Genomic DNA, 16494 nt, shown 5'->3' with positions numbered 1-16494 from the left:
CTAAGTTTCAGAATTTTTTTCTCTTGTTTTGGAAAATACCTCCATCACGTTTTTTTTTATATGTTATGCTTTATTATATTTACTTTGAGAATTTAACAAAAAACGGAGAAAAAAAGTTGACTAACGATCCATCCATAAAGGGTTTTTGAATTTGAGACGTATTACCGAATAGCCCGCAATACATCTAAGTTTCAGAATTTTTTTCTCTTATTTTGGAAAATACCTCCATCACGTTTTTTTTATATATTATGCTTTAGTATATATACTTCGAGAATTTAGCAAAAAATTGAAAAAAAAAGTTGACTAACGTACCATCCATAAAGGATTTTTGAATTTGAGACGTATTACCGAATAGCCCGCAATACATCTAAGTTTCAGAATTTTTTTCTCTTGTTTTGGAAAATACCTCCATCACGTTTTTTTTATATGTTATGCTTTATTATATTTGCTTTGAGAATTTAACAAAAAACTGAGAAAAAAAGTTGACTAACGATCCATCCATAAAGGATTTTTGAATTTGAGACGTATTACCGAATAGCCCGCAATACATCTAAGTTTCAGAATTTTTTTCTCTTGTTTTGGAAAATACCTCCATCACGTTTTTTTATATGTTATGCTTTATTATATTTACTTTGAGAATTTAACAAAAAACTGAGAAAAAAAGTTGACTAACGATCCATACATAAAGGATTTTTGAATTTGAGACGTATTTCCGAATAGCCCGCAGTACATCTAAGTTTCAGAATTTTTTTCTCTTGTTTTGGAAAATACCTCCATCACTTTTTTTTATATTTTATGCTTTATTATATTTACTTTGAGAATTTAACAAAAAACTGAGAAAAAAAGTTGACTAACGTGCCATCCATAAAGGATTTTTGAATTTGAGTGGCATTATCTACTCACCGTCAATACATCGCCCGTTTAATTTTTTTTTCCAAACATATATAACATATATAACATTTTTCTTGTCAATATTATCTGTTTTATTCATTTTTGATAAATTTATACCAAATTTTTGTGAAAATATGAAAAAAAAATTTATGGATGAAATTTATGGCTAAGGTAACACCGGTTCTTTTGAATGTAAAATGTGAAGTTTTCGACATGTATTAGGAAGTGGAATTCGAAATTTGGTAATCGAAATTACAATTCATGCTAATCTTAAGTGCTAATCATTATTTTCGTGCCCAAAAATTGTTTCGTGACAATTGCTATAATAGACGGAGAGCTAGAGCCGAAAAATCATCGTCATAATTAATATTGAATTTTTCCTGTGAGATGTGTCCATTGTATATAGACAATTATGACCCCTTTCAGGCTGACACCTCAGTGGATACAGGAACAAGCAATAAGGGATGAAAGGGGAAAGTCGGTGTAGTCATTAAAGGTTTTCACCTCCTATTTTGTTGAACCTCCATCGATTTGCATTAGAATTGGTAACTAGTTAGAGCATACATCAAAATACAAAAGTGATTTGATGCCAACTTTCACTTTTACCCTGAGGGTGGATACCACACCTTCTCGGGGGTGAAAACTATTTTATTAAAAATAACCCCACAAATCGATAGAGGGACAAATTGTAAGCAAAATTTGTTATATCAAGTTATTAAAATAAATCAATACTTTTTGAGTTATTAAAGATCAAAGATTTGAATTTTTCGTGAAACAAATGCATGGTGTAAAGCGGATTTTCATAAATAATTCAAAAACTGTAAGTTTTAAATAGTTATAATTACCAAAATTGAAGATAAATAAAAAATCGAATAGATTCTTTACATAGAAGACCTTTTTATAATTAATTAAAAGTGAGTTATAGTATAGTTCATTGAATATATATTTTTTTCGGCTAGTACTCAAATCTAAGTATGAGTATTCAAGCTTAAATAACGGGAAAACGATGCATTTTATAAAATATACATACTTATTAAAAGCTTGTCAAAGTACTCAAGAATACCTATCAAGTAAGCTCCAGATGAAGTTGATAACATCAAAGCTTAGCAAGTGATGAAGAAAATAAGAGAACCCTTTCGAATTTTTTAGGAAAAAGTGAAAATTAAAACATACTCTATTTATATATTTATTTTGAAATTAGTTAACAGAATAATTTTCAAAGGAATTTCAGGAATAAAGTTAGGATTATCATTTAAATATTAAATTTTAATTTTAATTTTTAATAATATTTAATTTTTCTTTTGCAGTTTTCAATGTTTTTTCACTAATTAATTTTCACAGCAGTATCTGTATCAATTGTACAATTTATTTTAAGCACGTAAGTGTATTCCGTTGAAATGTTGAAAACAGTTATATTTTTTGGAGTATATAAGATATATTCAATACAAAGGCCGACTCCGAAAGGACAGTAGCCAGTACCTATACAATAGCGTCTATTTAAGAGCACATGCGTAAAGTTACGGATGATAATAAGAACATATTAATTAATTGTATGTGAGCAAAATATTATTTTTGAATTATTTCGATATTTAATTGAATTTTTCTATCAATATAAACTGAATATGTCCAGAAACTGGGGGGTGTCCAATAATGGGTACATTTGACATATTCCGATACATTTTTGCTAAATTTTACATAAATGTCTTAAAACAATTTAAAAAACATATAAATAATATAATATCTAATTAAGCCCAAATCTTTGGAGCCTAAACTTTGAAAAATGTTTGTAGTATAATGTTTAATGGTATCAACTTCTCCGGGAGCTCATTAATTTGATACATATTTCTGAGTACTTTGACAAGGGTTTAGTAAATATATTTTATAAAATGTATCGTTTTCCCGTTATTTAAGCTTGAATACTTATATTTGAGTACTAGCCGAAAAAAATATACATTCAATCACCTATAACTCACTTTTAGTTAATTCTCAAAGCTTTTTCGAATACGAAATCTATTTTACTTTTCATTATCTTAAATTTTGATAATTATAACTTTTTTGATAAAACTTATAGTTTTTGAGTTATTTATGAAAAACCGCTTTACACCATGCATTTTTTTTACGAAAAATTCAAATCTTTGATCTTTAATAACTCAAAAAGTATTGATTTATTTTAATAACATGATATGCATAACATTGTCCCTCTATCGATTTGTGGGGTTATTTTTAATAAAATAGTTTTCACCCACGAGAAGGGATGGTATCCACCCCAAGAGAAAAAGTGCAAGTTGGCACCAAATCAATTTTGTTTCTTGAGATATGCTCTAACTAGTCACCAATTTTCATACAAATCGATGGAGGTTTAACAAAATAGGAGGTGAAAACCTTTAATGAGTGGACTAACTTTACCCTTTCATCCCTTATTGCTACTTCCTGTATTCACTGAGGTGTCAGCCTGAAAGGGGTCATAATTACCAATATACAATAGACACATTTCACATGCCAAACTCCATATTACTTATGACGATGATTTTTCGGCTCTAGCTCTTAGACTATAACTCTCATGCACTGAGGCTGAAAAACATTTGCGTCGATTGCATTCACGGGAAAACTTTTAGAGAATTATTCGGCATCAAATATTTCTTGGTGATTTTTTGTCCGGGATTTTTTTGGGGATATTTTGTCCAAAAAAAAAAAAAATTTGTGGGTATCATTATTTTTCCGTGATTTTTTTGTGGGGATTTTTTGTCCAAGGATTATTTGTCCGGGGATTATTTGTGGAGATTATTTGTAGGGAGTTTTTGTTGGGATTTTTTGTCCATGGATAATTTGTGGGGATTTTTTTCCGGAGATTATTTGTCCCAGCTTCGAACTTTTTGCGTATCTTACGAATATGCTATATTTAAATAAATAAAAAGTTAAATCAACTACATATTTAATTTGTTTAAACAATTATTTTTTAATTTTTTTATTTTTGTTAGTAATATTTGAGGTAGTTTTATTGTAAAACATAAATAATTATGTTATGAAATTTCGAGCACATTTTAAGCACCACAAGACCTAACATTACTATTACAGTCATGTAATATGAAGGTTCTAAGATCATTTTAAAAAAATTATTAACAAAATTTATAATGGGAAATAAGCCACAATTTTACCAAAAAAAGATTTTATTAACGTTTCGAAGATTTTAATTTTATTAAAAATTATTAACATTATTATAAAAAAACGAAATATCTAACTTATTTTGCAAATGTTCTAAACAACAAAGAAACATAGACAGAAAAATGTTTAAAAAAGGCCATTTTGAAAGTTTTTATATGACTTAAAACTTTCTTAATTAGTTTCAAACGTGTCACTTTTTGCTGATAGACGAAAAAAAAGCGAAAATTAACCGTTTTTTTAACTTTTTTGTTTGTTAACAACAAAATAAGTTTACAGGACAGCAGAAAAAATAAAGGTTCTTGTTATAGAGGTCCATACCAATCAAAAATACTGTCTTTGCCTGGCCGGTTCAATGTCACAAGAAAAATCTTATTTATTTCCCTGGACTACAGACATCTAATTAAAATTAAAATAATATTGACTGAAATTTTTAATTATAGCCTCAGAGACAGGGCACTGTCTGGATGATTATTTTTTCTTTTTCATTCCAGGTTTTAGGCATGTCGACTTTTCGGGCATCAACATTCACTTCATTATATTATATAAGAGACATATTATAACACTTGCTATTCTTCCATGAAATTATGGGGAAAAGGTATTCAGTGATTGTTAGGTATACAGTTTTAATTCACTATACAGGGTGTCCCAGACTAATTTATCCAGGCTATATCTCTTAAACGAATAGAGATTTTCGAATAGGACAAAACCTGGTCTATGCCATTTGTAATATACTTTAATATGGCGTAGAAAAAATCATCCCCTAAATATTCATCCCTTAGTTACAACCCCCAACTTTTTTTTTCCATAGTAGTGCCATTTAATACTATATGGATTTTATTTATTTTTTTGTCTCTGAAATCTACAGGAATTGATTTAGTCTCATTGGGTTTAGTCCCTTTTGCAGTTTTACTTTTGTTTCAATTTCATCATCAACTACTAATATATTTGTATCATCAACAAACGTAGCAGAATATAGATATAAAGAATGTGTAACTGTTAACTATCATGAAAAATAAGTAAAATAGATAAAAACTCACGATTTTTTTCTTCTACTTCTTGACTCCAACGATTCGGTACCTCTGACGGGTCCACCGCATCTGGATTTTCATATTGTCCAACAAACAATATGGTACCGTTGGGACCATCAACAAAGAACATGAACGGATGTGATGCATTGAATATCATCGTATTTTCGGCGAATTTATTACCCACGTTGACAGCTGAAAAAATATATAAAATATAATAATTATGTTCATTTGCGTATTACTTCTATACCACAGGATGTGGGTGAAAAAACGTGATATAATTCAGGAATTTTTGAAACATACCAGGTGTTGTAAAGGACGATGGCAGGAATAACATCAATTAAAATGTAACCAAAAATTTTGTGCGGTTTTTTATTTATGACGTTTTTCATTTGTTAAATTTTCAATTATTAAAGGTTTTTAATTTTGCAGCTTAGGATATTCATTTTGGAGAAAAACTTTTAAATAGAAAATTGTAGTAAATTAAAAAATTTGAGTTATGGCAAGTTTAATTTTGTTAATACGTTATTGCAAAACAGCCTGCGAAAGGTCCAAAATGGCCGTTTTTGCAATTGCGTTATTTATTGTAAAAATAACTTTTATGTATTTTTAAGGCTTTAAAATGAAGATCTTTCAAGACCAAACCTAAAAAAATTGTAGGGCCCGATTGTTGCTTAGATATTATAATTTGTTTATCCCAAGGGGTCAAATGTCGAAAGCTATAACTTTAAAAAAAATCTTAGAGAGTTAATCCACGATCCACTCTCCTTCTAAAGACTTATATTTTCATATTCTGATGTAAATACATGCGTATAAGATTTTTCAACCTCTTAGTTCGGGTTTGAAAATAAGGGGGCAAATTTCGTTATAAACATTTAGAACTGAAGCCGCCCCTGTACATCCTATGAGTTTCTAACTTGCAGTTATTGTTGCTGAAGACAAAGTAGATATTCAAAACAAAATAAAAATTTTCTACGACCAACTGAAGCCGAGATAATTGTTTTTGTTTTCTTAAATCGTAGTGACTTTATTTATAACAATTAAGAAATTATTTCACTGTCATTGACTAAAGGAAGACTTATATTATCCTAAAATACAAATTATTTTAACCGAAAATTATATTTAATTATTAAAAATGATTTTTAAAGTGTAGTGGAGATTTATTTTTCGTTACGAATGTGATTTATTGTGTCGGTTGCCCTTGGCAACGGTTAGCAACTTATAATACATTGAATAACGGTTTTTGCTTAAATTTTAAAGCACCGCTTGGACTGACATGAAATTTTACAAACACATAGATAACATGTCAAAGAATAAAAATGATATTGGGCCTCTGTGTGCTTTTGTCCCGGAGGTGAGTTTCACCCCTTATAAGGGTGAAAAAATATATGTTCAAAATAAGTTCGAAAATAGATAAAACGTCTAATTCTAAGCACCTTTTCAACAAAAAAATACGCTTCTAGGCGGTTTTTGACAAATAACTCAAAAAGTAAGTATTTTATTGAAAAAAACTTTTTCTTAAAAGTGTAGCAAATTAAAAATTGAAAAAAAATGATCTATGCATGAATTCTCTAGACCCAGTAGATACAAAGTTCTAGCTAATAAAAAATAGGTTCATATCCGTCAAATTTCAAAGTGAATTATTTCAACGTAAAATAAATAAAAAATCATGCACTTTTTGGAGAAAATCATTACAACTTTTTTAGTGTTTAAAAAATACGTATATCTGTTTTTTTTTTAGTTTATAGCATTAAAAGTAAGCAAGTTACGCTGAAAATAAAGTTAGTCTCTTTTTTTTTGGTCAAAAAAAAACTCGGGAAAGTCTCCCCCTAATTAGCATCAAAAATGAAATTATTTCATTTTACTTCAATATTGTTTTACTCGTGTATGTGTCGTTTATGTCTGTAAGTTTCATCGGTTCAACGTGCTTATTTTTGAAGGGGCTGTAGTTAAAAGGACTTGAACTAGTCAATAATCACGGGTGTATGCAAATTAGAACAGCCGTGTCTTAACCAAGTTTTGCCTTGAAAAAAAGCAAAAAATCCAAAATAGTCAGAAAAGCAAAAACTACATTCTTTTTTTCTTTGTGATTTTTGGTCACACTAATAAATTTTAAGTTATTTTGAAAAAAAGATTTTTTTCAAAATTAAAAATTAAAACAGATTTATTTTAAAACCAATTTTTTTTAATAAGCCGTTTGAACCAATGATACTTACAGATCATATAAATAATATATGAGCACAGTAACTTGTGAAGCGATAATGATTAATTTGATTTAAGATGGTAATTAGGGGGTGACTTTCCCGAGTTTTTTATAAAAAAAAAAGAGATTAACTTTATTTTCAGCTTAACTTGCTTACTTTTGATGCTATAAACATTTAAAAAAACAGATATACATATTTTTTAAACCCATTAAAAAAGTTGTAATGATTTTTCTTCAAAAAGTGCAGGATTTTTTGGTTATTTCACGTTGAAATAATTCACTTTGAAATTTGACGGATATGAACCTATTTTTCATTAGCTAGAACTTTGTTTCTACTGGGACTAGAGTTTCTACTACTACTACTTTCATGCATACGTCATTTTTTTCAATTTTTCATTTGCTATATTTTTGATAAAAATGTTTTTTTTTCAATAAAATACTTACTTTTTGAGTTATTTGTCAAAAACCGCCTAAAAACGTGTTTTTTTTTAAATGAAGGTATTTAATATATAATCTCGAAAATAACTCGAAAAGTATTAACTTGGTGAAAAAATGCTATAGAACAAAAAGTGCTTAGAATTAGACGTTTTATCCATTTTCGAATTTATTTTGAACATATATTTTTTCATCCCTTATAAGGGGTGAAACTCACCCCGGGACAAAAGCACACAGAGGCCCAACATCATTTTTATTATTTGACATGTTATCTATGTGTTTGCGCAATTTCATGTCAATCCAAGATGTGCTTTAAAATTTAAACAAAAACCGTGATTCAATGTATTATAAGTTGCTAAGGGCAATCGACACAATAAATCACATTCGTAACGAAAAATAAATCTCCACTACAATTTAAAAATCATTTTTAATCATTAAATGTAATTTTCGGTTAAAATAATTTTTATTTTAAGATAATATAGTTGTAAAAATATACCACACCCAATAAATTTAACATATATATTATCACAAATTAATAATACAGAATTAATGAAATTGTTTATACAACATATTAAAAATATAAAAATCAAATTATAAACTAACTAACGTAAAGACCGAAATTAAAATCTATTATAATATACATATTAAGTGAACCTATGTTTTTGCCTGATGTGGTATTCCCACTGACCAGTGGTCAAACCTTATAAATTATGTAGGATAAGTAGGATAGAAAATGTTAAGTAGATTCTTTTTCTTCAAGTGCCATCTTCGTTCCGAAGGTTGGCAATCATCAGAGCAATACGTATTTTGTTTTTTAAGTTAATTAGATAGGTATAGGAAAATATATTGTAAAATAAATGAGCAAAATTGGTGAATCGGAGAATGAGCCTTGAAGGGCCCGTAGTCATACAACTTCAAAGGAAAAAAAAGTCTTCCTTTAGTCAATGACTGTGAAATAATTTCTTAATTGTTATAAATAAAGTCACTACAATTTAAGAAAACAAAAACAATTATCTCGGCTTCAGTTGGTCTTAAATTTTTTATTTTTTTTTAATCTTTACTTTATCTTCAGCAACAATAACCTGCAAGTTAGAAACTCATAGGATGTACAGGGGCGGCTTCAGTTGTAAATGTTTATAACGAAATTTGCCCCCTTAATTTCAAACCCGAAATAAGAGGTGGAAAAATCTTATACGCATTTATTTACATCAGATTATGAAAATATAAGTCTTTAGAAGGAGAGTGGATCGTGGATTAACTCTCTACGATTTTTTTTTAAGTTATAGCCTTCAGCATTTGACCCCTTGGGATAAACAAATTATAATATCTAAGCAAAAAGTTCACCAATCGGGCCCTACAATTTTTTTTTATTTGGTTTGAAAGGTCTTTATTTTAAAGCCTTAAAAAATAAAATTTATTTTTACAATAAATAGTGCAATTGCAAAAACGGCCTTTTTGGACCTTTCGCAGGCTGTTTTGCAATAACGTATTAACGAAATTACACTTGCCATAGCTCAAATTGTAGGTTTTTCTATTTAAAATTTTCTATTTAAAAGTTTTTCTCTAAAATGAATATCCTAAGTTGCAAAATTAATAATCTTTAAAAATTGCAAATTTAACAAATGAAAAACGTCATAAATAAAAAAATGCACAAAATTTTTGGTTACATTTTAGTAGAAGTTATTCCTGCCATCGTCCTTTACAACACCTGGTAGGTTTCAAAAAATCCTGAATTATATCCTGAAATCGACCTATTTTACGCCCACAGCTTGGACTGTTAGTAGAGGATCCGATATCCGTAATTTAGTATGTCAAACATTATAAAAAAAAACAAGGAGTGCTCGATATAATTATTTTGCCCTGACTATAATTAATTAATAATAATTAAAAAAAGATTTTTTTTACAAATTATAAAAGACTTTCGGCTCGTGCACATATTATTTAATATTTTTGGATCGTTCGAAACAAAAAAGGTCTTTTGTAATTTTTCTCTTAGTTCATCGTTTTCGAGTTATCAACAATTTAAAACTAAATAAACGTTTAATTAACGGTAAATAAACGTTTCTGGAAACTACCAGAGGCTTCCGACAGGGGAAAGTAAACGGTATACTCTTCCCAAATTCTACGCCACTGACGTAATCGCTATTTAGGGCGTAATTTTTAGATTCCTCAATACTTTCTATGTAAATAATGATATTATAATTAAAGAATAATAATAATAATAATAATATTTACATTTACACTTCATATAATTCATCTGTAACAATAAAATCATTAGTTTTCGAGATATTTAAGTTAAAAAATGAAGCGATCAGGCGCGGATACAGGGGGGGGGGTCAACGGGTCCATGGACCCCCTATTGTATTTAGTCTATAAGTATTTTTTATTATTTATTATTTTTTTCTGTTAACTCTAAACTTTAAGCCATCAGTGCAACACTAAATTAAACGACAACCTCTTCCAAAGAATTGAAAGAAGCTATAAAATCTAATAAAACACCCTTCTCTGAAAAATAATCTGCAGGCGCATTTGTTTGGGTACCGGTGGAACCATAAACAACGGAAATATTTTTTTCGATTCAAAGAATAACAAGAATGATATTTTAAAATGCAAATACATTACACTGGGTATAAACCTTATCTCATGAAAAGTCACGTTTCAAATTTGCTATACAATAAAGATATAAAAATTTGTATTTTACTAGATAATCCATGCGTACCTACCCATTGATGGATTAGATGGAGAAAGGTTAATATTTATGGTAAAGAACGACCAGTGAGATTAATAGTCGTGAATTGTCTATCATTCCTTTTGATACTGTAGGTGTCTGGGATTATAGTGTATTTATCCTTAAAGTAAGTGTAAGTCCTATGGCTAAATCTGGAAATATAATATTTGTATTTGAGGTAAGTCTGGCCCCCTATTAGGAATTTCTAGATCTCCGCCTGGGCACAATACATTAATCAAAATAACTGCGCCGTTTAATTTTTAACTTCAAGTTTCTCGAAAACTAATGAATTTGTCGTTACGAATGAAGAGTATTACTTACAGAGAAAGTATCGGAGAATCGAAAAATTGCGTTAAAATAGCAATTCCGCCAGTGGCGTAGAATTTGGGAAGGGTCAACCATTCACTGTCCCATGTCGTACCCCATTGGTAGTAGCCAGAAACGTTCATTTATCATAATTAAGTGGGTTGTACAATACCTACACTTACACTTTCTGGCAAGTATGATAGGGATATCCGCAGAAAGAGAGGAAGACCCAAGAAATCTTGGAGAGAGGGAGTAACGAAGGCGATGAGCGCAAGAGATCTTAGAGAGGGCCAATGGGATGATAGAGTGTCATGGAAATTAGGCATCGGACAACGTCGCAAGACGTTTTAAAACCGATTATATATATATATATATATATATATATATATATATATATATATATATATATATATATATATATATATATATATATATATATATATATATATATATATATATGACAGGGATATGCCAAATAATTTTAGAGTACTGGGTATAAATTGTTTTTACATTTTTAAATAAATATCCTGTAACTAAGTAAGGAGCCACATTTTATTTAAGTGATTTGGGTTAAATCTTAATATTTTCAGGTGCAGTATCTACAACTCAGAGATTGGACATTCTTAATCAATCACCTTGTATATACAGGGTGTCCAGAAACTCTCCCGACAAACGAAGACCGAAGATTCTTCAAATAATTTTAAGACAATTTAACCCAATTCACCTAATCCGAAAATGCTTTCTAAGGGAGCTAGAGCTCTTTGAAGATGGCGTCTTGGAATTAGCTTTTCTTAAATATCTCCAGAACGCTTCTATTTAGAAAAACGAAAACTAGTACTCTTATTTAATTTCCAGAGATAAATCGATTCCACCAACTAACTCGGGTACTCACCGATGTGGTACAAAAATCACTAAAATTGAAATGGGAATACGCTGGACATGTAGCTAGGAGCGATCTTAACAAATGGCACAAAACAATTCTAACCTGGAGACCATACGAACACAAAAGACCCAGAGGCAGACCTCCTATGAGATGGACAGATGATCTGAAACGAACTGCCGGGAAAAATTGGCTACAAGTAGTGTACAACAAAAAACAATGGAAAGGAAGACTTGAAGACGCTTATGTTCAGATGTGGACGTGAATGGCTAGACAAAGAGGAAGAAGAAGAAGAAATCGACTCCATCAATAATTATGAATTTATTGTGCCGGTCATAGGCGCCCGTTTTGGGTAGGGCAACGGTTATTTTATCGCATAACTTTTTTGCCTTTAACTTCTTAACATTTCTGACACTGTATTATTAAATTTTAAGGTATTCTAGTACTAAAAGGTACTCTTGCTTTAAGTCGGTAGGATTCACCGTTTTCTAGAAAAATCGATTTGAAAATTTTTCGTTTTTTGAATTGGAAAAAAATTTTAAAAAATTTTTCAAAAAACACGGTGTATTTTACCGACTTAAAGCAAGAGTATCTTTTAGTACTAAAATACCTCATAATTTAATCAAGTGTCAAAAATGCTTAAAAATTAAAGACAAAAAAGTTATGCGATAAAATTAATAACCGTTGACCTACCCAAAACGGACGCATACGACCGGTACTAGTATTTTGCAATTGAGGAAATCGATTTATCTCTGGAAGACAAATAAGTGTACCAGTTTTCGTTTTTATAAATAGTTTTTTTTGAAAAATTTTTTTCAAATTCAGCCAACGAAAAATTTTCCAATCGATTTTTCTAGAAAACTGTGCATCCTACCGACTTAAAACAAGAGTACCTTTTAGTACTAGAATACCTCACAATTTAATAATCCAGTATCAGAAATGCTTATAAGTTAAAGACAAAAAAGTTATGCCATAAAATAACCGTTTCCCTACCCAAAACGGGCGCCTATGACTGGTACTAGAAATTCATAATTGATGGAATCGATTTATCTCTGGAAATTAAATGAGCGTACCAGTTTTCGTTTTCCTAAATAGAAACGTTCTGGAGATATCTAAGCACAACTAATTCCAAGACGCCATCTTCAAAGAGCTCTATTTATAGCTCCCTTAGTAGGAAGCATATTCGGACTAGGTGAATTGGGTTAAATTATCTTAAAATTATCTGAAGAATCTCCGGTCTTTGTTTGTCGGGAGAGTTTCTGGACACCCTGTATAAATGGTATCTAACAAATTAATAATTACCTGATGCTGAGAAGATTTCACTTCCTTCTTCATCAACTTCTATTCCCGATTTCTGAACAATGTCAGATACGTATAGACTCCTTCTTAAGGTCCTGTTGGTTTGCACGATGCCTGTAAAACTGGCCGTGTTTTGGAATGCTTCGCGTAGTCCAAACTAGAAATGAATAAGAATATATAGTACATTTAAATAATATACCTATGTAAATACATTAGAATAGCATATATTAAATCTACAAAGTATGTGGAACTTTAGTCTTTGTTTATTTCTGAAGACTTTGCGCTAAATTGAAATAAATGTGAGAATTCTTGATGAAAGTTATACCATCTAAAACTGAAGATATATACATCTCATGAACAAGCTAAATTTTCCCGAGAATGTCAATTTTGGGACCACAAAAAAGATGCAAAAACGTTTGTCACTCCTATCCTCGGTCTTCCCCTTAAAATCCCCCTCGTAGAGGTGGAAAAACGGAAAATTTCGATTTATGATGCCGTAGATAAAAAATTTTCAAGCAAGAAATGTAGCTGAGATCAATTTGAACAAAAATGTTTATTAGCATTTTTTATCTATAATGAAAGGTTCTTTTAGAAACATCGCTTGAAGCGATCGGCGATTTTGAATGTCGATGCGTGTGTGAAATCAATTTTTTAAATAAAATTTGTATCAATTCGACGGTAAAAATTCGATATCTCTTGATCAGAGTGTCCTAGTAATCCTTTGAAGGTGAAGAGTGCATATTTTGTATGCAATTTTTGTATTTTGCCTCAAACGAAATCAGTTTCTATAAAATAAAACTATTAAATAAATAAAAGTTGTACAATTTTTGCCATTTTTTACGATTCTTATGAGATTAATAAAATTGATCACTTCAATTGACCGCTCACTATAGAATTTCCATTAGGTACTAGAACCTACCCTCAAAATATCTAACATGAAATTTCGATTTTGAGCTTTGACAACAAATATGAGGCATTTGAAATATGTCTAAAAATCGTTAAATTTAAAATTTTACTTACAAACGACCTACCACAATAATATAGAGAACCGTCACTGGACGGTACCTAACTCACTTTAATCTACTTTCAGACTATTTACTTATTCCTCCCAATGCCTTCTTCGTGGAAACATTTTCAGTGACGTGAGATTGGTAATGTGAAAGTTTAAATTTACCGTTTTTAGGCATGTTTCAAATGCCTCATATTTGTTGCTAAAACTCAAAATCTAAATTCCAATATTAGTTTTGGAGATTAGGCTCTAACAATGGAAATTCCATAGCGACCGGTCGATGAGACTGGTAAATTTTATCGATCTCATGATAATGATAATCATCATCATCATCATCATCAATAGTGCTCTCTCTCTTCAATCCTGACCCCCCGGAGGGAGTGTAGTGGTCGACGTGATGTCGTGTATTGTCCGTCTCCAAAGATCTCTGTCTCTGGTCATTTCTTTTAACTCATGCATATGTCTTTTGCATATTCCTGTAATCTGATCGATCCATCTTGTTGGGGATCTTCCTCGTGATCTTCGGCCTTCCACTTTTCCTTATATAATGAGTCTTAACATGTTTTCTGTGTTGGCTCTCATAACATGTCCAAAGTATTTTAATTGTTGGAGATGGACTTTACTGGAGAGCCGTTGGCTAACTTTTAGCTCTCTTAAAATCGAATTATTTGTTCTATGGTCGGTCCAAGGAATTCGTAGTATTCGTCTCCAACAGAACATTTCAGTGGCGTCTATCTTTCTTCTTTCCGAATTTCTCAGGGTCCAAGATTCACATCCGTAAGTCAGTATTGGGAATATTAAGCAGTTGATCAACCTCATCTTTAACGCTCTTGAAATTTGACAGTCCTTCCATATTGTGATCATTTTTGCTGTGGCGACTTTTGCTAGATCACATCTACGTTTTATTTCTTCCTGTAGTGACCCTGTGTTTGTGATTAATGATCCCAGATATAAGTATGAGCTCACAACCTCAAACCGATCAATTGTGGTTATATGTGGATGATTGTTATGTAGTCTATCTACTATCATGATCTTTGTCTTTGATATGTTTAATTGCAGACCAAATATTTGACCTTCGTTTTCAACCAGTCGCCGTATAAGATCAATCAGCTTTGCTTGACTATTTGCAAGAAGGACTGTGTCATCTGCGAAACGTAGGTTGATTATTTTATGACCATTTATTGAGATGCCTTTTTCCCATCCTTCAAGTGCTCTTCTCATAATATGCTCTCCATATATATTGAATAATTATGGAGATAGTATACATCCCTGTTTGACACCCCGTTCTGGATGAAATTCGTTTGAAAGTGTGTCAAGCACTTTAACTGATCCGGTAGTGTGTTCGTATAGTTCAGTTATAAGCGAAATAAGGTGTTGGGGTACGCCCACTTCTTTTAGTATTTGCCATAAGTGTCTCCACTTGACCCTGTCGAACGCCTTACGATAATCTATAAAGCATATGTACAGTGGAATATTGAATTCCCTAGATTTTTCGATTATCTGTCTTATATTTAACAGGTGTTCTCTAGTACCTCTACCTTTGGTAAATCTGGAATTTCTCTTTGAAGGAATGTTTTTAGTCTCTCGTTGATTATATGTAGCTTTATTTTACTGGCATGTGATATAAGAGAAATAGTTCTATAATTGTCGCATTTATGGAAGCTGCCTTTTTTATGAATTGTGGTTATTGTAGATTTTGTCCAGTCTTCAGGCCGTTGTTTTGAATGCCATATTTGGTTACAGAGTAGATGAAGTAATTTTACGCCAGTTTCTTCTGTGGCTTTGAGCATTTCTGCTGTTATCATATCTGGACCTGGTGCTTTATTATATTTGAGCTTACTGATCGCGAGTCTTACGTCATTTTCAAGTATATCAGGTTCTTCTTCCACCTCGTCAGAGATTTGGTTAACAGGTTCTTGGCGTTGATCATCTTTATGTAGGTCCCTGCAATACGATCTCCATGTCTCTGCTATATCTTCTCTGTTTGTTCTCAGAGTTCCAGTGTTGTCTTCAATGGCCCAAGTTCTGGCTTTAAAGTCTCTTGTTAAGTAGCGTATTTTTCTAAATAGATCTCTGGGCTGATTATTCTGATCATGTCTCTCAATTTCTTTGCATATACCCTGATAGTACTGGTTTTTGTCTGTCTTGCATCTTCGTTTTATTTCTCTATTGAGGTTTCTTAAACTAGCTTTTTCCTAGCAATAGTGCTACAGCCCTATAAAAGAGCCTCGACTTTCCCAAGTCTATTATGGCAGTCAGTTCTATCCATAGCCAACTGTTGCCAGTTTGCTGCGCCGATTTTTCTACCATCCTCATCTACACCATCTTTCCATCTGAGTTTTGGCCTACCCCTATATCTACTTCCCACAGGTTGTGACATAAGGATTCTTCTAGGAGGGTTGTTCTGCTGTGATTTTGCTAGATGTCCTGCCCATCGTATTCTTCCTATTTTTATAAGAAATACTACGTTTTTACCACCAAATATATGTTTATATCTGTGGAATATCTCGTAGTTGTACCTCCTCCTCCAAACACCATTTTCAAAGATACCACCGA

General features: G+C 31.1%; 1 protein-coding gene across 1 annotated transcript in view; it reads right to left on the bottom strand.

Moving 5' to 3' along the window:
- LOC114335311 (uncharacterized) overlaps positions 1–16494 on the bottom strand; it is a 149801-nt gene that overhangs the window by 81360 nt on the left and 51947 nt on the right. Inside the window, exons 7-8 of the mRNA XM_028285534.2 lie at positions 12933–13086; positions 5091–5273 (exon numbers count right to left, since the gene is read on the bottom strand). Coding sequence (XP_028141335.1) covers positions 5091–5273; positions 12933–13086 — 337 coding nt within the window. The remainder of the gene's footprint in view (positions 1–5090; positions 5274–12932; positions 13087–16494) is intronic.

This window comes from Diabrotica virgifera, chromosome 10 (assembly GCF_917563875.1).
Source record: "Diabrotica virgifera virgifera chromosome 10, PGI_DIABVI_V3a".
Lineage (NCBI taxonomy): Eukaryota > Metazoa > Arthropoda > Insecta > Coleoptera > Chrysomelidae > Diabrotica > Diabrotica virgifera.
The sequence above is the reverse complement of the archived record's forward strand: the minus strand, read 5'-3'. Positions and strand labels throughout refer to the sequence as shown.